A 25,000-nucleotide genomic window follows, 5' to 3' on the forward strand; every position below is an offset into this window, starting at 1 on the left:
TCACCGTTGCTGCTGCTGCTGTGCCCACAAGGGGCTCAGAAGACACTGCGGGTGGGGGTGTCACACCACTTGTCCTTCAGCCATGCCCCATTCCTCCTTGGTCCTCCGTGAGATTTCTTCTAGGAACAAAAAGTGTGTAGGTACCAGCGTCTGGGCCAGGAGCCCCTCATTCTCTAGGAGACTGTTGGGAGTTCAGGGAAGCCCTGCTTGGGATGGGAGAGGAACTAGAACTCTGAACTAGTGGGGAAGGGAGCCTCATCCATATGGAAGAAGGCAGAAATAAAGCTGGGTGTTTGCTTCACGCAATGTGTTATGCTGATTGTCTGTGTACAAGGGCCTTTAGCTGGGTGGTGGTGGTGTTGGCGCACGCCTTTAATCCCAGCACTCTAGAGGCAGAGGTAGGCAGCTCTGAGTTCAAGGCCAGCCTGGTCTACATAGTTCCAGGACAGCCAGGGCTATACAAAGAAACCCTGTCTCATACTGCTTCCTCCCAAAACTAAAAAAAAAAAAATCTAGCCGGGCCGGTAGTGGTGCACGCCTTTAATCCCAGCACTCAGGAGGCAGAGCCAGGCAGATCTCTGTGAGTTCAAGCCCAGCCTGGTCTCCAAAGCGAGTTCCTGGAAAGGTGGAAAGCTACACAGAGAAACCCTGTCTAGAAAAGCAAAACAAAACAAAACAAAAATTGTATTAAAAAAATCTAAGGGTCTTTCACCCCAAGTGCCCATGAAGGCTCCCAGGGAGTCACACCCCACTCTCGAGGGCCAGCCTTCCAGAGGCGTGTAGACTGGCTCAAGGTGACAGGGCAGAGACAAAGAGCAGTTTGGTGTCCTGAAGCTTGGCTTTTGCCATCTTCCTGGAGATTGCCTCAGGGCTATGAAGACTCTGCAGCCTGTGTCCTCAGTCTAGCTTAGACTTCAGAACTGAGTCTGCTTCCCGAGACTGAATCAAAGGGCCAGTGCTGGGTGTCAGTCTCAGGAAAGGATCATGCCAGGGGATGCGAGTGAGCGAACGCTCCTTGATCTTGGATATGGGAGGTGGTGGCGTCTGGCTGTGATGTTAGTAAACTGGGGCCCTGGCGGGTTTCTCAGAAGGGCAGCAGCCTCAGTAGGAGATTACAGACAGAAGCATCAAAAACAAGGCTGCCTTGAGACCCTGAGTGTCCAAACCAGGCATATGGCACTGGGCTAGGGCTCCCAGGGGCCTCACCAGACTGGAGGAGGGGATCTACTCTAGACTGAGACCCCATCCCCAAGGCTGTCATGAGCCCAAGTTGTAGCTCTTGATCTCCAAATCCAGTTTCAGAAGATTGGGTTGAGTGAATCTGGTGGCTCCTCTCTTTGGAGGATGGCCAGGGACAAAGTTGTCCTGTTGCATACTCCCCACGGGAAGCCACATGTCCCTGTGAGAGCCTGGTCTCCATGCCAGCTCTGAGTAACGGCATGTTCCACAAGCTCCATTCTGCAGAGTGCCTGGTGGTCATCAGCCTGGAGGCTGATCACAGTGCCTTAGCCAGCTCCCCAAACTCCAATAACACAGCTATGTAGTGTTGCTCACTGCTGGGTTCATTTATTCAACAGGCAACTTAGAATGCCCATTAGGTGCCAGGTAGGCTCTACTATGGGCACCAGGGATACCATGAACAAGGTAGGGAGAGGAATGGATAATTTGCCAATAGGTAGGCGTCTTGAATTGATAAATGACAGGGACTGGAGAACACTTGCAGGCTGATGGTTAGGAAGAGCCCCTGTAAGAATACACGCACAGGCCTGTGGTTACCTGTAAAATGCTATGGTAGAGTCACCAGTGCGAGGGTCCTGGGGCAGGAAGAAGCAAGGAGTTTCTGGCCAGCATATTAAGTAGGGCGAGGCAGGCAGGGATAGACCAGGCAGAGACAGGGCAGAGTTTTCTTCTAAGAACAGCCCGGAGTAACAAAATGAAACTTAAGGCATTCTAGATGCTCCATGGGAAATAGATTGGAAGCCAAGAGACCTGGCCATTTTAGTCACGAAAGTGAGAGTGAAGGGGGCTGTGGGGTTGGACAAAAATGGGTGCCTTGGGCATATTTTGGGGTTTGAGGCAGCAGGAATGAGGGGGAAAGCCAGGTGAATAGCAACCCTGAAAGCTGAACCTAGGGAGAGGTAGGGCTGGGGGAAGTGGATATGTTAGGTCTGGGTCACCCATATCACATGGGTGGGTCAATGAAGGGGTAAGCACAAAGGTCTTGGGGCTCAGGGGGATAGCAGGATAGGAGATGTGCCCTAGCATCTAGGGGGATGCCATCCCTGGGTGGAACTCCTGTAGAATTGAGATGCAGGGGAGGAGGGATTCTAGGCCTGGACAGTGTGTTGTGTGTTAAGTCTGTGGTTCTAGAGCTCAGCACCACCAGCCCCTTTCCCCTGCTAGCCCTTTGCTGTGGAGGCCGACCACTCCATGCCAGACGTCAGCAGGAACCTCATTGTCTGTGCTGTGACTTTCAAAGGCGTCTCAAGGCATTGCCAAATGGTCCATGTGGGGTGGACAGGATACAGTCACTGAGATCCTCTGAGGCAGACTTTGAGAGACAGGATGCTGAGGAGGGATAACGCCATGAAGTATTGCAAGGTTAGGGGGCGGTCCACGCTCCTAGCCTACTGAGAAAGAGGACACAGAAAGGGGCCTGGCATGGGTGAATCACAGGAGTGGGCTCTGGAGGGCAGGCTGCAGATGCATCCCCAAGAGTCAACAAGAATATGTGTGTGGGGGGGACCAGGGGGCAGTCTGAGGGTAGTGAGGGGCTGGAAGGCTGTCCGAGAGAGGGGCAGTGACTGAGAACAGTGTGAAAGAGTGGCTGGAGGAATGGAGTCTAGGGGAGGTTGACCACATAGTGTTCTGGAAATAAGGTCTCTTGGGAGGGAGCATATGTAGCTCCACAAGGGGGTGGGATCAGTCCCAGGGGGGATCTTTAGGTCAGCAAGGACAGTGCTAGAAGCTGCTAGGCTCCACCCAGGAGACTCAGTGCCACCACCTCAGCTCTCAGATGTCACACATCTCCCTAGGTTCCCATGGCCAGATGGCTACAATCATCTTGCCCTTCTTTGAAAAAGGTATCACTTGCATGCAAAATCACCTTTCCCCTATAGTCTGTCTTTCCAAGAATATGACTCCGGGGCACCATAGGCACAATGGGTCTGAGCACATTTATGTGTCTGCCATGTACTGATAGGCCCCCACCATCCCTCACCAACCAACAACCATGGCCAGTATCAGCAACAAGGAGGAGATGTCCTTCTGATGGAGGTGGGGGTGTGATTCAACAAATCCTTTCACAACTGATTGAAAGTGTGCACAGAGCTTGAAGAGTGAGCTGGGCCTACTGATGAAGGATGGGTCTCTGTCTGAACAGAGCCCTGGAAAGGACTGGTGACATTCAGCCTGGGGAATTCCCTGGTGCTGGGACAAACTCCTACTGCCCTCCTAGCTGCAGGGTGGGAGAGCATCTTTCCCTGGTTATGGCCATTTTGGGCTGATGCCTGACTGGTCAGTAAGTGCCCAGCATGACCTGACACTTGGTAGACTTAGATTTGCCCCTTCAGAGAAAAACCAGGTGAATGTTCTTTAGTGGGACTGGGTAAGGTGGCGTTGTTCCTGCAGCATCCAGGAGACCTGGCCCTTTAAGGATAATGGACCATTAAACAGCCCATCTGATGCCGATAGTAGTCTGGGACATCTCTCTGAGTGTGGCTGGAGATTGTGGAAAGGCGGGTCATTCATGTCTCTTTGGGACTAGCAGGAATTTGCCTCAGTTACTATTTCCCAAACTTCTTTGGCTACCTTCAGTCCTTTCTCAGTGAAGGGGCTACCAGAACCTCTTCATCCCCTGTGGTTGTGGGCTCAAGCCCAATTCAACATGATGGGAAGGGTGTATCAGTCAGACCTGTCTTAAGAGTGCAGTCTCAAAGGGGCAGGTAAAACTGGCCATCCCTTTTGAGCCTGCCCTACATGTTACCACCCTCTCTGGTTGGGGCAGTCCCACATAACTGGAGATCTGGGTGTCAGGGCAGCCTGAGATGAGGCATTGTTCAAAGTGCCCCATGTGGCTGGGCATGGTGGTCTGTCTGATCCTGAGTTGGGGAAAGCCTGGTCTGTGGGCACACAAGTCACATGCCAGCTCTCACCGTGGTGGTCATGATGAGTGAAAGTCCAATAGACTCACTTGAGGTGGGGGTTGGGAGTAGACTCCTGTAGTTGGTTGTTTTTTACTCTTTGCTCTTTGTGGGGGGGCCTGCCACCCAGCTCCCAAATAAATCACACAGAGTCTTCTTACTTATGAATGTCTGGCCTTAGCTTGGCTTGTTACTATCCAGCTTTTCCAAGTTAAATTATCCCATCCATCTTTTGCCTCTGGGCTTTTACCTTTCTCTGTTTCTGTATACCTTTTTTAGTTCTTTCTCCATGGCTTGCTGTGCAGCTGAGTGGCTGACCTCTGGAGTCTTCCTCTCCTCCATCTTTTTCTCCCAGATTTCTCCTCCTATTTTTTCTCTCTGCCTACCAGCCCTGCCGATCCTTTCTCCTGCCTTGTTATTGGCTGTTCAGCTCTTTATTAAACCAATCATGTGTTTTAGGCCGGCACGGTAACACAGCTTCACAGAGTTAAACACATGCAACATAAAAGAATGCAACACATCTTTGCACCATTAAACAAATGTTCCACAGCATGAACAAATGTGACACATTTTTAACTAATATTCTACAACAGACTCTATTCTCAGGGATTAATTTATATACATTCATACAGTGCTCTTTAGAACTGGGAGCTGTAAATACAAATCCTGGCTCTTTCCATCCAAGGGAATTCCAAGGCTGTGGAGAAACCCCCTATTTTATGTGTTGGAGTGTTTTTGCCTGCGTGTATTTATATGCATCATGTGTGTGCCTGGCGCCTGTGCAGGTCAGGTGAGGTTGTTTTGATACCCTGTATCTAGAATTACAGACAGTGGGTGCTTGGAACTGCAACCCGTCCCCTCTTAACTGCTGAGTCAACTCTCCAGCGGTCAGTTTCTTCTTACTCCTCTCACCGCCACCCTAGAGAGGCTACATGAGCGTCTGGAGCTGTCCAGGCCAGCTCCTTCCTACACCGTAGCCATCAATATCAGCTTTTTCTGAGCTACCGAGAGGAAAGGTCTCATCCCTGACCTGGGTCTCTTCATGTGCAATTGGTCAAGAGGCTTCTCTCCAAACCTTACACCTTTTCTTTGAGTCTGAGCTGCCCCCCTGCTTTTTGTTTTGAGACAGGGTTTCTCTGTGTAACAGCCCTGGCTGTCCCGGAACTCCCTCTGTAGACCAGGCTGGCCTTGAATTCACCAAGATCTACCTGCCTCTGCCTCTCGGGTGCTGGGGTTAAAGAAGTGCGCGCACCACCGCCGGGCTCTGCTGCTTTCCCTCTTTAAGATTTGTTTTAAAGTATGGGTCTCTGTGTGGGTGTGTGCACGTGAGTGTAGGTACTGGTGGAGGCCAGAGGCATATCATCCCCTGGAGCGGGAGTTAGTTGTGGTTGCTGGAACCGAACTCAGGTCCTCTAAACGAGGCAATCTTAACTGCTGAGCCATCTCTCTCCAGTTGCCCCTCTCCCCTTTAGCTCCTTTGTCTTTAATAAGGGAAATTGAGGCAGCAACAGGGCAGTTGCAGTCCATCCGTCACTTCCCACCAGGGGTCACTCAGCTTTTTTTGGTGTCTCCCAGACTAGCGCCTGTCCCCAGTCTCTGCACTCAGACGGCAGCAGAGGGCGCTCGCAACACAGAGATGCACTCCCTGCACCTCGCAAGTCGGACCGAGTGGAGTCTGGGTGGGGAAGCATTAGGAAACCGGGTTCGGAACTCTCTCCCCACCCAGGTCCGGCCCCTAAGGTTCTCAGATGCTGGGATGTGGCTCAGTTGCTAGATGGCGATGTGGCTTCTTATACCTAAGCACCCCACCACGCCCCTACACGCTTCTCGGAGCTGTTGGGCTGCTGCAGGCGACATGAGCTCTCTCACCTACCGCCACCGATCTGGGTGCTCCGCCCCAGACTCGCAGACAGAAGGCAAATGGACCCTTGGGCCAGGCCGAGGTCTCAGCTCCCGGCACGCACCGATCTTCTTCTGTAAGTATCCTTCCCAGGACCTCGAAGACCCCAGACACCTGGCTCTCCGGACTTGGCCCGCGGCGGTGGGGAGGAGAAAGGAGTTGGGGACCGGGGGAGTAAAGGGTGCGGGTCGCAGGTCCGCTTTCCCACCAAACGCACCTTCCATCCACCCTCGGTCGGATCTCCCGCCCCGCCTCCTTCCCTCCTCCAGCTCCCGCCCCCAGTCTCCTCCCTCCTCCCGCGGTGCTGGCTCTCTTCCCCACGCCCCTGCGCGGCGGGCTGACTGCAGGCGCCGCACCGGGAGAGAGAGAGAGAGAGCGCCTTTTCCCAGCGCCGGCCGCACTTCCCCAGTCGGTTCTGTGCGTCCTGCAGTTGTGCCGCGCGAAGGCGCGACTTTCCTCCGGTCCCGGGACGGCAGTGGGACAACTTGGAAAACTTCTCTGGGGTGGACTGCAGGGATGCCGGGCATCGGTGGAAGAGGATGTAGGAGATCGTTGGCTGGTCCCGGGTGTCCCCGGACCTCCTAGGCCGCTATCGGTCAGGCTATGGGGCTCCAGAGCCATCCGCACTGCTGGGTGGACGACCCCCTGCTGTAGCGGAGCCAGAGTGGCGCTATCTCCTTTGGACCGTGGGTTTGGCCAGCAGCGATCCCTCTGGACGACGTATCCGGCCCCGCCATGGACCACCAAGAGCCCTACTCGGTGCAAGCCACCGCCGCCATCGCGTCGGCCATCACCTTCCTCATCCTTTTCACCATTTTCGGCAACGCACTGGTCATTCTGGCTGTGTTGACCAGCCGCTCACTCCGTGCACCACAAAACCTGTTTCTGGTGTCACTGGCAGCCGCGGACATCCTAGTGGCCACCCTTATCATCCCTTTCTCTCTGGCCAACGAGCTACTGGGCTACTGGTACTTTTGGCGCACCTGGTGCGAGGTCTACCTGGCGCTCGATGTGCTCTTCTGTACCTCCTCCATCGTGCACCTGTGTGCCATCAGCCTGGACCGATACTGGGCAGTGAGCCGAGCATTGGAGTACAACTCCAAGCGCACGCCGCGCCGCATCAAATGCATCATCCTCACTGTGTGGCTCATTGCAGCCGTCATTTCTCTGCCGCCCCTCATCTATAAGGGCGAGCAGCGCCCGGAGCCCCACGGGCTCCCCCAGTGTGAGCTCAACCAAGAGGCCTGGTACATCTTGGCTTCCAGCATCGGATCTTTCTTTGCTCCCTGCCTCATCATGATCCTCGTCTACCTGCGAATCTATGTAATTGCCAAACGCAGCCACTGCCGGGGTCCCAGGGCCAAGAGAGGCTCCGGGGAGGGTGAGCCCAAGCAGCCCGGCCCTGTCGCTCGGGGAGCTCCAACCTCAGCTAAGGTGCCAGCCCTGGCCTCTCCTCTGTCTTCCGTGGGAGAGGCCAACGGACACCCCAAGCCTCCAAGGGAGAAGGAGGAGGGGGAGACCCCTGGAGATCCCGAGTGCAGGGCTTTGCCACCCAGCTGGTCTGCCCTTCCCAGATCGGGCCAGGGCCAGAAGGTCGATGGTGGGGCACCTGCAGAGGAGGGAGCCGAAAGGCAGGATGAAGAGGAGGTGGAAGAGTGTGGACCCCGAACACCGCCAGCGTCTCCTGCCTCTGTACGCAGCCCACCCTTGCAGCGGCCTCAGGCTTCCCGAGTGTTGGCCACGCTTCGTGGGCAGGTGCTTCTGGGCAGGACTGTGGGTGCTGCCAGTGGGCAGTGGTGGCGACGACGGGCACAGCTGAGCCGGGAGAAGAGGTTCACCTTTGTGCTGGCAGTGGTCATTGGCGTTTTCGTGGTCTGCTGGTTTCCTTTCTTCTTCAGCTATAGCCTGGGGGCCATCTGCCCACAGCGCTGCAAGGTACCGCATGGCCTCTTCCAGTTCTTCTTCTGGATTGGCTACTGCAACAGCTCCCTGAACCCTGTTATCTACACCATCTTCAACCAGGACTTCCGACGTGCCTTTCGAAGGATCCTTTGCCGGCAGTGGACCCAGACTGCCTGGTGAACCTGCCTGCTCGCTGCCTGTGCCTAGGTTGATGCCAGGACCACCCGATGGTTGTCCCTCACCCCCATAGTCTATGTGGCCATTTTCCTGGGGCCCCCTTGCAGACCTCAACCTCAGACTCCCCCCAAAGGGGAAAGGACAAAAGTGCTGTTCCCAGGGGCCCATTGGAAACCTTCCCTTGCTGACTGTACTGTGGGGTAGCTCTTCTCCACGTTCCTGAGCAAGGGTAGCTTGGGTCTTCTGGAATGTAGCCAAGGCCAGACTGGATTGGAGTACCTCCCTCCCAGTCACCTGTAAGCCAACAGGCCGGGCTTCCCTTTTCTGGAGACCCCTGTGCCTTGGCAGGCCACTCACTTGTGGTATTCTGTTTTTCTTGGGTTTGGGGGTTTTATTTTTTGTTTTGTTTTGAGACAGGATCTCGAGTAGTCCAGGTCGGCCTCAGATTTGCTGCGCAGCCTAAGGATGATCTTGGAATTCTGATCCCCATGCCCTCACCTCCCCAGTGCTAGGATTCCAGGCGTTCCCCACCGTGTCTGGTTTCTGAGATGCTGGGGAATGAATTCAGGGCTTCAAGCATGCTAGGCCAGCATTCAGCTAGCTGAGTTACATCCCAAGCCTTGATTCTTCCCCATGCCTCTCAAAGAGCAGGAAGTCAGTTTTCTACACTTCCAAGGAGGACCTGCTGCTGAGAAAGAGGAGGAAATGAGGAGGATTCACCCATGTTGAGCACCTGTGGTTCCACTGGCTACTGGGGTAGGGGGTGATGGGCTAGCATTGGTTTTTAGATTTGTGGCTCCTTTAAGGTTAAAAGCATGGATCGGTTTTGTCACTCAGTACCCTCTGGGAGGCAAGTGGGCACGTGGCTGTCTCATTGGGGAGGTCTGGAAGCCTGGCCTGGCCTCAATAGGAGCTCCTGATCACTGGCATTCACCCTTGCAAAGAGCAGGGCGACAATTGCTTGCCGCCTACTTGCGGCAGGGAGATGAAAGGCTTTGCAGAGAGCTTTGAGCTCCATGGGGGAAAAAAGCTAGAGAGCCAGCAAATGTGATTATCTGGTGATATAAAAATCCCCTTCCTATGTGTTTACCACCATGAGCCTTCCTGTAGACTTTTGTTCTGTGCTTGGGGTGTGTGAACTCCTACCCCAAACTGGAAGTGGGTTGAGGTGCACCGAGTCACTCTTTCAGATTCCAGGATTTCTTTGAGAATGCATTCTTGTACCCAAAAAGGTTTGAGTTATTATGCCGGTGACAGCTTCTCCATCTGTTACCTGTAACGCCGACAGAGTTTTCAGTGGCTTGGCCCCAACCCCATTAGGGGATAAGTCCTTTGTCATCGAGCAGGCAAATCGTTTCCCTAAGCTAAAAATACTCACATCAAGGAAGCAGTCTGAGATGAGATCCTCAGGTAGGGTGCTGGGGCTGGAGCAGGCAGCCAGGGCCCTGTGGATTCTGGGAGAGCCACCCGCTCCAGGGCCCAGACAACTCTACGCACCCCATGTGGAGCCTTTGGAGGCATAACTAATTCTACCCCAGCCCAGAAGATGCCTTGCTGGCTGTTAAGTTAACCCTCACAGTGAAATGGATATGCACTGGGGTGCCTTTACCTCCTGGTTGTCTCCCCCACTTAGGAATTGTTTCCCAGAGTGACTGGGCATCTGTAAAGGATGTGTCTGGGTCTTCCCCATGGGCAGCCTGACTTCAGCTTTGGGCAATAGAACTCTTAGTCTCAGGGAGGGGTGACTTGAGCCACACAGGCTGCTAGCCCAGGGTGGATTTGTCCAATTTGGAAGGTGCTCATGGAGTTTTCACAGGTAGCAACAATGGTGGGTACTAGGTGGGTACCTGGGGAGGACGTCTGTCCAGCTTGGTCCTCGTTGGTTGGTTGCAGTTGTGAGGCTAGGACATTGACTTGGGGTGTAGCTGAGGGGCTGATTTGTAATCATCTGCTGGCTGATCTTGTTTGTGTATGCTCTGTGGGACCCAGCCCTCCTGTTGTGACATGCAGGTATTTCTAAGACTCTGAACTATTTTATCAATAAAGGCTATTTTGTAATAAGCAAGCTGAGTCCTGTGTCTAAGGGCTGCTGGGAGAAGTTAGGTAACTTCTGACCTTCCTTGAGCGTCAGCCTGATGAGCTCAGGCTCCCTCCCAGGGCTAGCTCTCCTCTCTGCCCCCACCGGTTTGGCTCTTTTCTTCCTCATAGCATTCTTACTCAGCACAAGCCAATGAGATGGACTGACCTGCAAGGGAGAGACGAGCAGGCTTCCCCGAGGAGGTGGCATTTGGGCTGGGTTGGGTCTTGGAGCAGGAATGCACCAAGAGACAAGATAGGACGGTGTTTGGGGCAGGGGAAGGCCACATACAGAGTTGATGGCATCTGGGAGACAGCTTCTAACTCCCTTGCTGCGAGGTCATGAGCAGCGAAGGTGCTGCTGCTGGTGGAGGCGGGAGGGAGGAGGCCATTGTAGAACGGTGTATACACAGCAGCCATGTTTGGCTACCGCCCCGTGAGTGCGATGGGAATGCTTTGCTTTGGCTATCCCAAATGAGCACTCTGCTCTCCAAGCCAGGAGGCCTGGTGAGGTTCCCGAAGCCCCAAGCTGTCCTGTGAGTGAGAAAAGGAACTAGCCATGCTTGGTGCTTCAGGGAGGGCAGAAGAGGCAGCCTCTGGGGCTCCAAGCTGGACCCACCTGGTTCCATGAGCAAGGGAAGAGCCAGCAGGCTGGAAGTCGTGGGCGGGATCAAGGCTTCTGGTAGATCCCAGGTTGGGGAGAACAGAGGCAGGAGCAGTGCTCTAGGGTACAGGGGTTCTCTGACCCCACATTTCCTCAGAATCTACACTTTCATCATCCTCATTACTTTCTTCGGGCCCATGCATCTGCTCAGGACAATCACCAGGATGGATGCCAGTGTGCCCACAGCCATCGGTGGACATGGGATTTGTTGCTATCCAACCCTGCTCCCACCCAGCTCCTCCCCAGCAGGGCAACCAGCACCAAGGACTCCAGGGCCTCATACAGGCATTTGCCCATCTCATCCCCGGGGGGAAATAAAACCCAGAAAGGTGCAGTGACCGCAGGGTCACTCAAGCCCCTGCTCTCTCTGCTGGACCACATATCTTTCTGTCACTTGAGTGGCTACAAGGGCCTGGGAGAAGATGTTCGCTGATCTCTGGGAATGGAAGCAGGTGGTCACCTGCTGGAGAGGACTAAACAGTTCTACTGGAAGCTGATTGAAATCCTATTGTCTCATTTAATACTCTTGCTATGTGTGGTCATTTTACAAAAGAGGAAACTGAGACACAGGGTCACCCAACTGAAACCTGGAACCACACAGCTATGACATCCAGGCTGAAGAATTTATTCTCTCATGACAGCTTTTCTTCGGTGGTATTAGCTATGTGGATGTTCTGAGGCTGGGAGCTAGTTGGATTCAGTAGGTGATAGTGCTGGGATTGATTATTCATGTCTGCCACTGACACCAAATACCTAAGAGGGAGTGCGTGCCTCAGGCTTTCCACTTCTGACAGCTGGCTGACTGCTCTGTTTTAATTCTGAGGGCCCAGAGAGGGGAGATCACTTGCCTTGGGTGGCATCACACAGACACACATGGTGGCCGGAGCTGGACCTAGCGTCCAGGTTGCCTGGCACACCAAAATTTCTTTAAAAAGAAAAGTGTATGGTTTTCCTGCCTGCATATGTGTCTGTGTGCTGTACACATGCCTGGTGCCCATCGAGGTCAGAAGAAAGCATTGCATATCCTGGAACTGGAGTTACAGATTTATTTTATTTTATTTTTATTTCGGGTGCAAGGAATCAAAACTGGGTTCTCTGCAAGAATAAGTGGTCTCAATCACTGGGTCAATCCTACAGCCAGTACTGCAACTTCTTGCTGAAGGAATTGCTGTACATGCAGAGTCAAGGAGTACTAGGTCCATGTTCAGGACAAGGCACACCTCATTTTGCTACCTTAGTTCTCGGGACTCACCCAGGCCCACACAGCTAAGGAGTGTGTGTGTGTGTGTGTGTGTGGGGGGGGGGTTGGAGGCAGTTTCAGCCCTGGCTGTCTATCTCTCTTCCCTTTCCTTTATATCCCATTCCTGAGCTTTCTGAGCCCATCTGAGGTTGGTAATGAGGTGCAGAAATGAGGGAGAAACTTGTAAATGAGGTGGAGGCAGGGGAATGTCTAGAGTGCCAACAAGGGGCCTTTGCAGTTTGCCTGCTAGAGGTGAGCTGGGAATATGGACCTTCAGAAGATCCCTTTCTATGACACAGGGGTGGTCCCACCCCAGAAGACAATTAAAGAAGCAAGCTCCCCTCCAGCTAGCCCTGCTTTATGAGAATGTATTTCTAGCACACAGGGATTCCTCAGGGGGAGGGCTTCAGAGTCAGTCCATGCTCCTGAGAATTCCTATTTAGAACACCCTGGACCACCTGCTCAGAACAGAAGGCACTGGAAACAAGGAAGGTCTTGTGGGTAATCAGGCCTGAGCCCCTCCCCAAGTTCTATATGGCCTCCATTGGGTCCATGTGTGTATGGAAAGTCACCGGAGGACCAGCCTGTAAGCAGGGCAGCTGCTGCCTGGGAGGAACCTCTGCCCGGCTAGAGCTGGTATGGGACAACCTTTGGCTTCCCTAGTGAGGTCAGGAAGTCTGGTCACAGGACCTGGTCACTCTGAGTGGTAGGGCTGGTGTAGGGCTTGTGTTTCCATGAAATCTCGGTGGGGAGGTAGGTTGCCCAGGATTTGTGCTCTGCCTCTGCCATATTGCTGGGCTTCCTTGAGAAAGGCTTCGTCCTTCTCCCAGCCTCCGTGTCTCTGCCTGCCATGGAAGATTGCCCCTATGGTCCCACAGTTCTCCGGCCTGTGGCTTCCTCTCTGCTCTCCTCCTCCCAACTCCCTGGAAGGTCCAGTCATAGGGATTCCTCAAATTAATCAGCGGTGTTAATTATTTATTCTCTCAGGGCTTGGATTCCGGCAGGATTGGGCCGTTTACCTCGCTTTTGTACCGCCGAGAAAAACAGAGCACCAAGTCTGGCGTGACAGATCTGTTCGCTGTCCTCTGAAGTATGCAACAGTGGCAGAAATGAAGACAGCCCTGAGCTGTCGGGGTCCAGGGCTTAGCACACTTTGCCTGAGATGGTGTTATTATTATCCCTGTGTCATGAAGCTGAGGTAGAAGGAGGACTTGCTGACGTCGACCCGAGTCAACACGGGGATTCAAACAACCTATGACCCCAGCCTCGGCGTCCTCGGCAGCCCCCGGCGTCCTCGGCAGCCCCCAGAGTCTGTCCCTGGGTGAACTGTAGGGTCAGTCTGGCATCCACCTTTGTGGTTTGCGGGTAGACCCTGCCTGTGTCGTTCCCATTAAAGCAGGCGCCCAGGCAGGGGTGCGAACTCCCACCCTCCAGTCTCTGCTCACTGTCAGCAGGGGAGGTGGGGCGCACTCGGCTAAAATTAGCTTCTGAGATTCTTTGTGCTCTGCATCCGTCCCTCTTCCATCCGTCTGGGGAAGGATGCTGTCAGGAGGCCAGCACTAGAAGGAGCCGGGTGTCAGCATGCACCCTCCCCAGCTTGCGGGCTCTGATCCTCTCACACCCTGCCTAGGCTCTGGGCCAAAGGCTTCTGCCCTTGGCTTGGCCTTGTGGCCACCTATCGATTAGCAGTGATTTCCAAGGGAGAGACCCACGCCATCTTCCCTCTGCCCCTGGGATTCTAGCTTCTCTGACCCCTCCCCCTCCCTTCTCTTCCTCTTTTTCCTGACCCTTCTGTGTTTGAGGATTGCACCCTCCACTCAGCCTCCCTGCCTCCTCTGGACCCTCTGACTTCTTCCTTACCCAGAGGGAAGGTCCCGGCCCTTCAGGGGCCCTTCGGGCTCCATGGACCTGTGGTAGCTGTGAGGGAACCGGAACAGTTTTGGAGACCAAAAGAGTGCTACTCTCCCTGGAAAGTTGGGGCTATTTCTGTCCTTTCTGCCTCCCTCTGGGGCTCTGGGCTCCAGAGCAGGACAAGCAGGAAGGGGAGGTCTGGGGCCAGGCCTGGGTGCTAGGGGGCTCTTTGGTTTCCCTGATAAGGGGACAGACCCCCTTTGGAGCTAAGGGATGGGTCTCTCCAATCTCAAAGCGGCAGGCTTCCATGGAATGACAGCCGCCCCCCCCCCCCCCCGCCCTCGCTCCCATGGGGACCTGGAGCCACTTCAAGAGGGAAAAGGGTTGGACTGTGACTAAGGGGACCCAGGTGTCCCTGTGTCCCTTTCCCAGCCCATCCCAGCTGCAGCTGTGAGGGAGGGAGCGTGAGAGGCTGGCTGGGCCTGCAACTTGGATTCCCTGGACAGTTGGGGGGAGGGGAGGCAAGGGTTAAACACAGCCTTCCTCCCAGCACAGGGGTGGAGGGTGGCCCAACATGGTCATAGGGTGCAGACTTCACTGGGCCCCTCCTGGAGTGTTCTTTGTCGGGTGCCGGTGACACAGCTGTCCCAGCTGGAGCCCTGCCTTCTCTGCTGGCCTGGTGGCTCCAGAAAGCAGGGCCACATGGCTACCAGCTTTGGAAAGGCTCCTTAGCTGTCTGAGAAGCCCCTGTGGAGCCCAAAGGCAGGAGTAGGAAGTTGCTGGGTGACTTGGGGTAAATTTCTTCACCTCTCTGTGCTTGTCTCTTTACTGATAAAAGGCCAGTACTAGAACATACTTCAGATAACACCCTGGGGCTGCCTCAGGAGCCACAGGGAAGGGAGAGAAGGAAGAATTGGGAACAGGGGCCTTGCCACACGTCTGGGCTTGACACTGTCTAAAGCAAGGCCAAAGGAGAGCTTGTTTGGGGGTGGGGAGTAGACAGAAAGAGAGCTGAGACCTTGTGGGAGGGAAATTTAAGATGGAAACTGCACTCTCTGGTCAGATCTTGGAGTGAGCAGGTGAGCATAGGCTGTGTTCAGAGCAGCAGAGGAGCCCACAGAACAAGGCTGTGTGGATAACCTAGCCTCAGGGGTCCAGCGCCCTCCCCCTCAGCTCTAGGGCAGACAGGCACATGGCAGGCATATAGTGAGGAGTTAGGGGACCTGGGGATAGTCTAGCAAACTGGAGCCATCTTGGCGCTAGTCATCCAATGCTGGGGACTCTGGACTCTAGGGACATGTCTTGGATGTAGAGTTTGTATTTTGTTTTCTGTTTGGTTTTTATTTCCTACAGTTTCCTCTGGAGAGTCTGCTGGGAGACCTATCTAGTTGTGGCTGAGCTAGAGGCATAAGACTGCCCTCACAGAGTTTGAGAAGGACCAGGGCAAGGACCGACCGCAGAGACCAGCTGGACCGAACAGAGACTGGAAGAGAGGGGGCATGGTTGAGGTTATTCTGGTGGCAACATGGAAAGAAAACCAGACTTTGGCCACAAACTTGGTTCTGCTGTTCACTGTGTGGCCTCAGGCAAACTACTAAACCTCTCTGAGTCTCAGTTCCCTCATTTAAAATGGGATAGTACTGGATACCTTCAGATTGGAGAGGGAAGCTAAGAGATAGCTAAGATCTATAGGCTGTCCTAATAGAGCATGGGGTTACTCTGGAACTCCAGATCCTTGGCAAGGTGAGCTGACAAAATCTTTTGCTCAGCAACCTGATGAAGGGAGGGTGAATTCTGTGTCCTGGGAGATGACCCTTCCTGAATATGCCATCGGTTCTGTCTTTCCTTACCCTTGATTCCATGGCTCCAAAGCCCCCCTGAAGGTTCTTAGGGAAATATCTAATGTGCTACATTATCTCTACACCCCACCCCATGCCAGGCCCATGCCAGACATCAGTAATAGATCCCAGAACTCTCTCTGTGAACACAGACAAAGCTGCATGAAGATCCAGGCAGACCTTTTGCACGTGATTGTTGGAATGAAAGATGAAACTGGTTTGTTCCTGAGTTCTGTGGGGGAATCCCAGCCTCATCTCATGGGAATTGGAGGAAGGGTTGTCCACCTCGGTGTCAACAAGCCATTTGGAGCAGTGAAGAGGGCTGACCCTGGAGCTTTTAGGACCTCTATATTGCTGGTGCAGCAAGGGTCTACCAGAGACCCCCAAGATCATAGAAAGCCAACAGAGGAAGCAGAGCAGAGGTCTGGGGCAGAAGCCCAGGGTGGAGAGGCAGTCTGGGGAAAGGCAGGCACCCTGAGACAAAGCAGGCAGCATGGTGGGTGCTAATGAGGATGAGACTCTGGGGTCTGCAGCCCTAGAGCTGAGCTAGAGATAGGGAGAGAAACCCTTGGAGATCTCATTCTCTCAGGAACCTAGACACAAGATAAGGATGGCCGCAGAGGCACCACACCTCATACAGACTCAGTCTCTCACAGTCTGGCCATCTGCTTCTAGGTGAGTGTTGCTCCCTGGGTTTCAAAAGGGGAATCCTAGCTCCCAATTTTCTCCTCTACCTGGTGCTCCCTAGCCATGGGCCAATCCTGAGATTCTCATCCTCAAATCTAGTATCCCTATCAATGTGTCCCCAAGATATTTGTACATTTTATTTACCATGTACCCAAGACCCCGTGTGACAGCATGAGGGATGTCCCTGACATCTCTTGGAGTGCCAAAATATCCCTGAAAGTGTGTGATCGAGGAAGCCATATTTGTGGGAATTCTTCCCAGGGATGGGGAATAGTTGAAGCCTCCAGAGATGAATTTGAGCAAGAGCAGATGTTACGTTTGCTGAGTGGGTCAAGCAGAGGGTGATCACCGAAGTCTCTGCACGGTGCAGCTTCACGCTGCCATAGTACCCTGTGCAGCAATGGCCTGGGAGAGGCTTGCCAGAGACCTCTGCCCCTCCACTCCTCCTCTTGCCTGTAGTTACAGCTTGGACAGCTGGCTCAGAGGCCATTTGAATAGTCAGGAGCTGTATGCACACGGACACCTGGATTCCTTTGCGCCTGAGGGCTCCCCAGTGTGCTCAGATTGATACTGGCCTTGAATCCCCTGCACCCCAACATCCCCTTGTACCCCAACAGTGAGGGGCATGGGGGTGTCACTCTGGAGCTCTGAAGGATCAGTGGACACCCTTGGAGAAAGGCAGGGCCCAGTGAGCCAGGTGAGCTCAGGATGGGAGGGAGAGAGGCTGGAAGATGGTGTTGGAAGCAGGAGGGTCTGGTGATAGAGCTGGGGACATGCTAGCCAGGCTCTGATTTAGTGTGGGCTTGCTCATGTCATGAGCTCCCTCCTAGGAGTAGGAGACAGGGCAGGGGGAGGCCCAGTGGCCGCTCAGCTCCAGGCACAGCTGGGTAAAATTATGTTGGGATGTCAGGGGCTCTTGTCTCCAGCAGGAAACGGGGAAGAATGTATTGGGAGGGGGCTATTGACTGGGACTATGGAGGCAGACAGGAAAAGGGGATGGGGGGGGGAGAGTGTCTCTGCAAAGGCGGCCAGCAAGCTTGTTTGTTTATCTTCCTTTCTGACCTGATATCTCTCAGGCTGTTGTTCTGTGGTCTAGTGCAAGTCATTGGACTTTGTGGGACCTTTGGTGTTCTCAGTCTGCCTACAGACACAGTCCCTGGAGGCCCTTCTGAGGCATATCCTTAGATAACAGGAGAGGAGAATTCTTCAGGAAAGTCTAGAGGGATCCAGTTCCAAAGACCTTACCTTTGGTCCTTTGGCACCTTCTGGAGATGCCCAGAATAGAGGGGGTTGGTGTTCAGGGGCTTGGCTCAGGCTGCATGCACCCAGGTTTGGCTTGGCTCTGTATGGCCTTGATCCCATTAGTTGGCAGTACCTCTTCCCACAGCACCCTGGAAGACTGGTCAGGCAGCTGGTCAGCCGCAGTTGGCACAGACCCGTGGATGTCCAGCAGACTGCCATCACAGTGCCCATGATGTTCACCTCTCTTAGCTGCCCACCAGTCTCCCTGACACTGTGAGAAGGAGACAGGCACCCAAGATGCCTGGTGGCCCTCCTGGGTACAAGCACACCAGAGTCTTGTCCTGACTCTACCCAGGAGACCTCGGAAGACTCCAGCTGCTCTCATTGCTCCCTCAGTACCTCAGCTCTCCCAAGCCTAGCCCAAGGCCACCTACAACTAGGGAGCCTCCTTTTCCCTGTCCCTGCCTCCTGACCTCCTCTCTCAGCCCCTAGAGAGCCCCCGCTGAGGGGGGACCCCCTGGAGGAATGTCACAGTTTACAGGCAGTGAGGGCAGGTCCTCTCATCCAGTCCCCGTTGTCTCAGGTCCTATGACCACAGCTGGTCTGGAGATGTGAGAGAGCCTTCAGAGGTGAGCAGGCCCCCTCGTCACCTGTAGCTGCAGGGAGCGTCCAAAACTGAGGAGAACACTGAGAGGCCTGTTGCCAGTCCCTTGTCCTTTCTCTTTTTTTTTTTGGTTTTTCGAGACAGGGTTTCCCTGTGTAGCTTTGCACCTTTCCTGGATCTCACTCTGTAGCCCAGGCTGGCCTCGAACTCACGGAGATCCGCCTGGCTCTGCCTCCCGAGTGCTGGGATTAAAGGCGTGCGCCACCACTGCCTGGCCCTTTTCTCCTTTTCATGTTTAATACTATCTATTGACGAACTCTCTAGAAATCTCATATTTCCTCAGTCCTGCCTTCCTCAACGCAGTTTTGGCTTAGTAATCACACTCTCCATCTCTCTGTCTCTGTCTCTCTGTTTCTGTCTCTGTCCCTCTGTCTCTGCCTCTGTCTCTGTCTGTCTGTCTGTCTGTCTCTCTCCCTTTCTCTCTCCCTAGAGTGTTTGGAAGCCCCCACCCAGGCTCTTTCCTCTTCCCACTAGGCCCCACCCCACCCTTGGCAGCTTTCCCAGGTTCTGAGGATAATTTTAGGGAGTCACAGGGGTCTGGGCCCCATCCTTAAGAAAGCTCCCTAGGGATGGGCCTCCGGGTGTGAAGAGCTTCCCCTGGCCGTCACCCTGACGCCAGTCAGGCAGAGCTCTGGGCTCCAGGCACAGGGTTCAGGCCTGCGGCCTGCAGAACCTCCTCCTTCCAGAGACTGGGATCCACTCACAGTCACGGCCTCCTGCCGAGGCCGTGTCTGGTTCCTGCTGCTTTCTCCCGGCCCTGCTGACCTCAGCCCTCCTTGGAGTGTTGGATGTCTCACCACCCTTTGACCTGGCCACCCTGGCGCCAGTGTCCTGGAGGCTTTTTGTGTGGGAGACCAATAACCCAGAGGACGGAGAAGAAAAGGACACCTGTGGGTTCCACAGCCCAGGCCTGGAGCTACCTAGGTTGGAAGGGGGCTGAGAACCCTAAAACTTGACCTCCAAGGCACCAAACCCACAGACTCAAAAGACCCCCAAGGTGCAGAGCTTTGGCCCCACAGTTACTCTGCGTATATGCTCACGACTCCGTTGAGTGCAACAGAAGTGGGGTCTCAGGGAACAGAATGGTACAATGGCTGTGGATAGCCAGCATGTGAAACACGCTCAGCCTTCTTCCTTTTCCCCCACACGTGTGATCCCTGACTCTGGAGGTGCTGGAGAGTGAAGCTGAAGGCCAGCCTGTCTCTAGTCTTGCCCAGGAGCAGCCTTAGCCCTGGAAACCCCTGGGTTGGGGCTGAGCGGAGCATCAGAGCTGTGTTCCTCTCTGAGCTGGCTTGCTTTGTGACCTCGGAGGAGACACTCAACCTCTCTGACTCTTGTACTAGCATTTGTATTTGTACTAGTATGCTGCACCTTTACCCCGAGGGCCACAGCAAGGGGTAGATTAGGGTGCTTGGTTTAGAGGTGTCTGCACCCTGTGACTGGCTCAGTCGCCAGCCATAGGCAGGATGTGGAGAGACAGCAAAGCTTGAGGCTATGGATGTGGCTCAAAAGGGCAACCCTGGGGTGGAATCTCGGGCTAGGGTTGTCCTGGCTAGGTGGAGGCTGGGTCTAAAATGGGACAGGGTGGGAAGAGGTCTGTCTCCAAGCTCCCATCCCTGGGCTGTGGTATCTCCGGTCTTGCCACCTCTTCCCTGTGTTATTCACCAGTCATTACCCTACATGTGACAGCTGTTGTCATGACGACACATTACCCATCCTCAGATAAAAGCCCTGCTTGCAGGGGAGTCAGGCTGCCTCTGGCTCCCCAGACTCCATCACTGTCCCTGAACCCCCTCAGGGTCCCCTAGCAGCCCTCGCTTCCTATTTGGGTCTTTCAAACAGGTCATTCTCAGCTCTTCCATTTCTCAGTGATGCTCGGTCACTTCTGTCTTTTCTCACTGTGTCCTGACCCCTCCCTCGCCCACCCCTGCTCTCCCCCCTTCTCCTCTTCCCCCTCTCTCTGATTCTGAGCCACCCTTTCCTGCTGTCTTCCCTCTGTTTCCTACTGTGGGCACCCATGACGATGGGTGGTGGGGACGGCAGGGCCTCCGACCATGATGGGATGTGTGCACATGTGTGTGTGTACGCATGTACATATGCATATGTGACCAAGAGGGCAGAAAGGCCTGAAGAAACGTGGCCCAAGGAACTGCCTCTCTAGCTCCACGAAGCCTCAACACACCCCGTCTTGTCTCAGCTCTGAAGATCCCAACAGGCCTTGCACACTTCCTGAGTGCCGACTGTGCTCCCTAAGGACACCGACTGAGGCACCAGGGCTCCGGGAGGTAAGTGGCATCATTCCATTTTTGCAGGCTAGGAAATTAGGGATCAGGAAGGTCAAACAACTCATTCAAAGCCACACAGCCGGCCAATAGAGGAGGCAGGAATTGAAGTTCCATCCCACCGCCAATGTCCATAACCATGGTGCGGTCATCATAACAACACTGTTTACTGAGCGCTCACCCAGCACCAGACACTGCGTTTAGAAGCACTTGGAGCCATCTAGTCGTCACGGTAACCTACACAGCTGGGCCCTGAACACCTACCTGGTCCACCAGTAAGGGAATCGGGGCGCGGAAGGTTAAGTCGCTTCCTCAAGATCACACTGGAGTCAGGGCTGTGCCAGGATTCAAACCCAGCCCCCCTCTGCCTCTTAACCTCCCATGCTGCATCTGAGAGACCCTTTGTAAAGTCTCTATGGTTCCAGCTCAGGCCAGTTTTGGGAAGTAGAGGAGGAAGCCATGTGTCTTCTTTCTCGAGTCCCAGGTTACTAGGAAAGGCCTGCAGGTCCCACAGCAGCGCTGTGCCCAAGTCGCCCCAGGAACCCAGGGCTCTTGACACAGCACCCAGGAAGAGCAGGAAGGAGGATAGAAGTGTGGCTGGGAAGCCTAGTGGACTGGGAAGCCTGCCTTGTTGCCGAGAGTGTCCCTAGCTCTTCTTGCCTGTTGCACAGTCCCTAGGGAACAGCCTGGGCCTCGGAACACATTGTCCCAGAGTGCTGCTGTCGGGATGATGAAGGGGCCAGTTATTTTTAACAGCTAACACTCATGGACAGAAGCCTCTTCCAAGCCAGGGACACCAGGGAGGGTAGGGACCACAAACGCCAGGTCCTTCTACTCTCTGCCGCCTCACCCCCCCTTGCTGCTGAGAGCCCGGCAAACTTGGATTGATGGGATCTTGGGTAGGATGGAGCTGGTACCTGGCTGTCAACCCTTCTTAGGAGGGCCTGGAGTGATGATGACCTCAGAAATGAGTCCCTCTCTAGAGGCTGCAGGTATGGGAGCTGATCAGGGCCAATGGCCAAGCTGGGTGGTCAGGTGGTAGAGACCTGGCCTGCTTTGGCTAGCCATGGCCCCTTGTCTTTCTGCCTACCCTGAGGAAAGCAGCTGGTTCTCCAGACCCCTCAGGCCTTTCTAGAAACTCCTGTATCTCAGGTGATGGGGAGTACACACATCAGGACCTCAGGTTCTTCCTATACCCTGGATCTTCCGTTACTGGTTCTAACACCCAAGTACTTATGACCAGGCAAGCTAGGTGCTGTGCTGAACACCCAGCTTCCTTCCTTCCTGGGTCCTCTAAGAAGGCTTGCCTTACCCACCCGTGTGGTCTCAGAGGGACCCTCTTCTGCCTTCCTGAGTCCCACTAGGGCTTTGGAGAGACTCGGCATCCTTGTATGAGTTACTTTCACATAACAGTGCCCAAATCTGACAGAAGTAATTTAAGGGAGGAAGGTTTATGCTGACCTGTGGTTTCCAGGGTTCAGTCTGTCATGGTGGGTGGAGGGGCATGGTAGAAAAGGGTAGCATACATCACAGCAAGTCAGGAACTAGAGAGGGGAATGTCGGGTTGGATGCCCATCTTTCTTCCTTCCTTCCTTTCTTTCTTTCTTTCTTTCTTTCTTTCTTTCTTTCTTTCTTCCTTCCTTCCTTCCTTCCTTCCTTCCTTCCTTTCCCTTCTTTATTTCTTCTTTATTTCTCTTCTTTCTTTTTTGTTTTCTTTCTTCCTTCCCTCCCTCCCCCCCTCCCTCTCTCTTTCTTTCCTTGGAAAGTCAGATGAAGGTATGTGTTGAAACTAGCACATTCATCCAGCAAGCATCCCCCATCTGACAGACTTGGCCAGTCAGTCTAAACCCTAAGAATAGAGCCTGCATGGAGTTCAGGCAGGAAGGCTTTGTGGGGAGCAACTGCCCCCACCACTGCTCCGACACAGATGATGAGGCCCAGGCCCAGTGCTCACTCCCAGCAGCACGCTGTTCTCAGAACATCCTTTGCTGAGACGTCTCTGTTGGTTATGATTTCAATCTGAAGCGTCCTCCACAGGCTCATGGTGTGAACACTTGGTCCTCTGCTTGTAGTACTTGTGGTGTGAACACTTGGTCCTCTGCTTGTGGTGCTCTTTTGAAGGCTGTGGAGTCCTTAGCCAAAGGATCCTAGCTGACAGAAGTCACTAGGTGGGGGCCTTGGGTCTGGTCTCCTTCTCTCTGCTTCCTGGTGCACAGCACACGAATGAGCCTCTGCCACATGCCGCTGCCTCTGCTTGGTCACACCTTGAACTACAGCAAACTTTACTCACTTTAAGTTATTTCTGTTGGGGGTTTTGTCACAGTAAAACAAAGGTAACAAACACACTGGCTCGTAGAGATGAGCCAGTGTCAACCTGACTGTAGCCAGCCAGGACTATGTACAGAGAAACCCTTCCAAAACCCCCCGGGAGGATGTGAAAGTTTTAGCTGCCTCTCCTCATCACCTGTGTTAATGGTACTGTTCCTTTGCCCTTACCTAGTTTTGAGGTATGTTTAATATCGGATGTCTTTTTGGGAAGGGGGAGGGGGAGATATTTTTTCAATTGTTTTTATTGTACTAAAACATTCATAACATGACATTATCTTAATGATTTTTCTCTCTTTGTGTGTGCACACATGTACTCACACACATATGTATGTGTGTGTTCACATATATGGAGGCCAGAGGTCTACATCAAATGTCTTCCTGCATGGTTCTCCATCTTACTTTTTGAGACCAGGAGTTAACGGCATGACTAGTCTAGCTAAGCTCCAACTCTCTGTCTCTAGCTGTCCAGGAGTTAACGGCATGACTAGTCTAGCTAAGCTCCAACTCTCTGTCTCTAGCTGTCCAGGAGTTAACGGCGTGACTAGTCTAGCTAAGCTCCAACTCTCTGTCTCTAGCTGTCCAGGAGTTAACGGCGTGACTAGTCTAGCTAAGCTCCAACTCTCTGTCTCTAGCTGTCCAGGAGTTAACGGCATGACTAGTCTAGCTAAGCTCCAACTCTCTGTCTCTAGCTGTCCAGGAGTTAACGGCATGACTAGTCTAGCTAAGCTCCAACTCTCTGTCTATATCTGTCCCACAAGTAGCAGATGCACACTGTGAGGCCCGGTGTTTTTACGAAGGTACTGGGGATCTAAACCTAGGCCCTCCAGCTTTCTCGCCAGGCACCTCACCTCCGGAGCCACGCCCTGCCTCTATCTGAAAATATTTAAATATTCAACAGTATTGAGCATACTAATGATGTGCAGTCATCATCTGCCCATCTTCAGAACCCTTTTCAATTCACAAAACTGAAACTTTAGCCATTAAACACTGGCTCCCTCCTGCCTCCACCGTCTCTCCCCAGGAACACTGTGTCAGGAGGGCCATACAGTATTTGTTTTCTTGTAACCGGATTATTTTATGGGGTGGTGTGATGGTTATGAACGGCACCAAATGATGGTCATGATAAACGACACTGCTGGCGGCGCTGGTTACCGGCGGAAAAGTCACAGGCCACGACTACCAGAGTTATAAAGAGCTTTATTGGAAAGAGGGAGGAGAGCCAGGCCTGGTCAGAAAGGAAGATGGCGGGAGCAGAGGGAGAACACAGAGAGAGAGTGTGGGGGTCCGAGTCCGGCTTTTTTTTTTTTTTTTTTCGAGACAGGGTTTCTCTGTGCAGCTTTGTGCCTTTCCTGGATCTCGCGCTGTAGACCAGGCTGGCCTCGAACTCACAGAGATCCACCTGCCTCTGCCTCCCCAGTGCTGGGATTAAAGGCGTGCGCTACCACCGCCCGGCTACATCCGGCTTTTTAAGGCGGGGATTGCATGACCACACGGAGGGGACATAGTCGCCAGTGCCCGTTGATGATGTAAGACACAGGACCCTGAGCTGCGCATGCACAGAATCCTAACACGGTGTCCTCGGGTTCATCCACGTTGTGGTCCGTGCTGTGTTTTTAATGGCTGGATAAAGTTTTCTTGTGTGTCATAGTCCCCTGCTCGTCAGCCCACCAGCTTGGAATCGATTCTGCCTTCTGACTTGACTCATACTGCTGTGAAGGTGGTGAGCTCAGCAAGAGAGAAAGATGAGGAGAAGGATGGGGCTGTGGGGACGAGCCCCGGAGCTCTTTCCGGCCCCGGGGCACAGTTCACAGCGCTGGCTGACACTGGGACTGCATTTCGTTTGTATAGAGGTATTTCAATGAAAACATTCAAAACAGCCACGAATCACACACGAGGTCTAAGTGCACGCGGTCTTTTCCGTTCCTAGATGAAAGCGTGTCATTTTCTAGGAATCTCGCAGATACAGCATGTACAGTAAGAGGCCGCGTCCTAACCCCTCACGCAACC

At 53.7% G+C, this 25,000-nt stretch overlaps 2 protein-coding genes across 11 annotated transcripts in view; both read left to right on the forward strand.

Annotated features, from left to right (window-relative positions):
* The first annotated feature begins 4,617 nt into the window (after positions 1–4,617).
* Positions 4,618–10,186, forward strand: Adra2b (adrenoceptor alpha 2B). The gene has a single exon (XM_052725587.1). It carries the CDS (start codon positions 6,778–6,780, stop codon positions 8,122–8,124), a length of 1,347 nt encoding a protein of 448 aa, XP_052581547.1. The 5' UTR covers positions 4,618–6,777; the 3' UTR covers positions 8,125–10,186.
* A 9,937-nt stretch (positions 10,187–20,123) lies between these two features.
* Positions 20,124–25,000, forward strand: part of Gpat2 (glycerol-3-phosphate acyltransferase 2, mitochondrial) — a 61,588-nt gene continuing 56,711 nt past the window's right edge. For all 10 annotated transcript variants that reach the window (XM_052723511.1, XM_052723519.1, XM_052723522.1 and 7 more), the window contains exon 1: positions 20,124–20,668. The gene's annotated coding sequence lies outside the window, so the exon portion shown is untranslated. The remainder of the gene's footprint in view (positions 20,669–25,000) is intronic.

This window comes from Peromyscus californicus, unplaced genomic scaffold (assembly GCF_007827085.1).
Source record: "Peromyscus californicus insignis strain IS unplaced genomic scaffold, ASM782708v3 Scaffold_7__1_contigs__length_154581171, whole genome shotgun sequence".
Classification (NCBI taxonomy): Eukaryota; Metazoa; Chordata; class Mammalia; order Rodentia; family Cricetidae; genus Peromyscus; species Peromyscus californicus.

Bases quoted from the DNA above. Each gene is read 5' to 3' on its own strand.
- Adra2b (XM_052725587.1), top strand. From the start codon at position 6,778: ATGGACCACCAAGAGCCCTACTCGGTGCAAGCCACCGCCGCCATCGCG.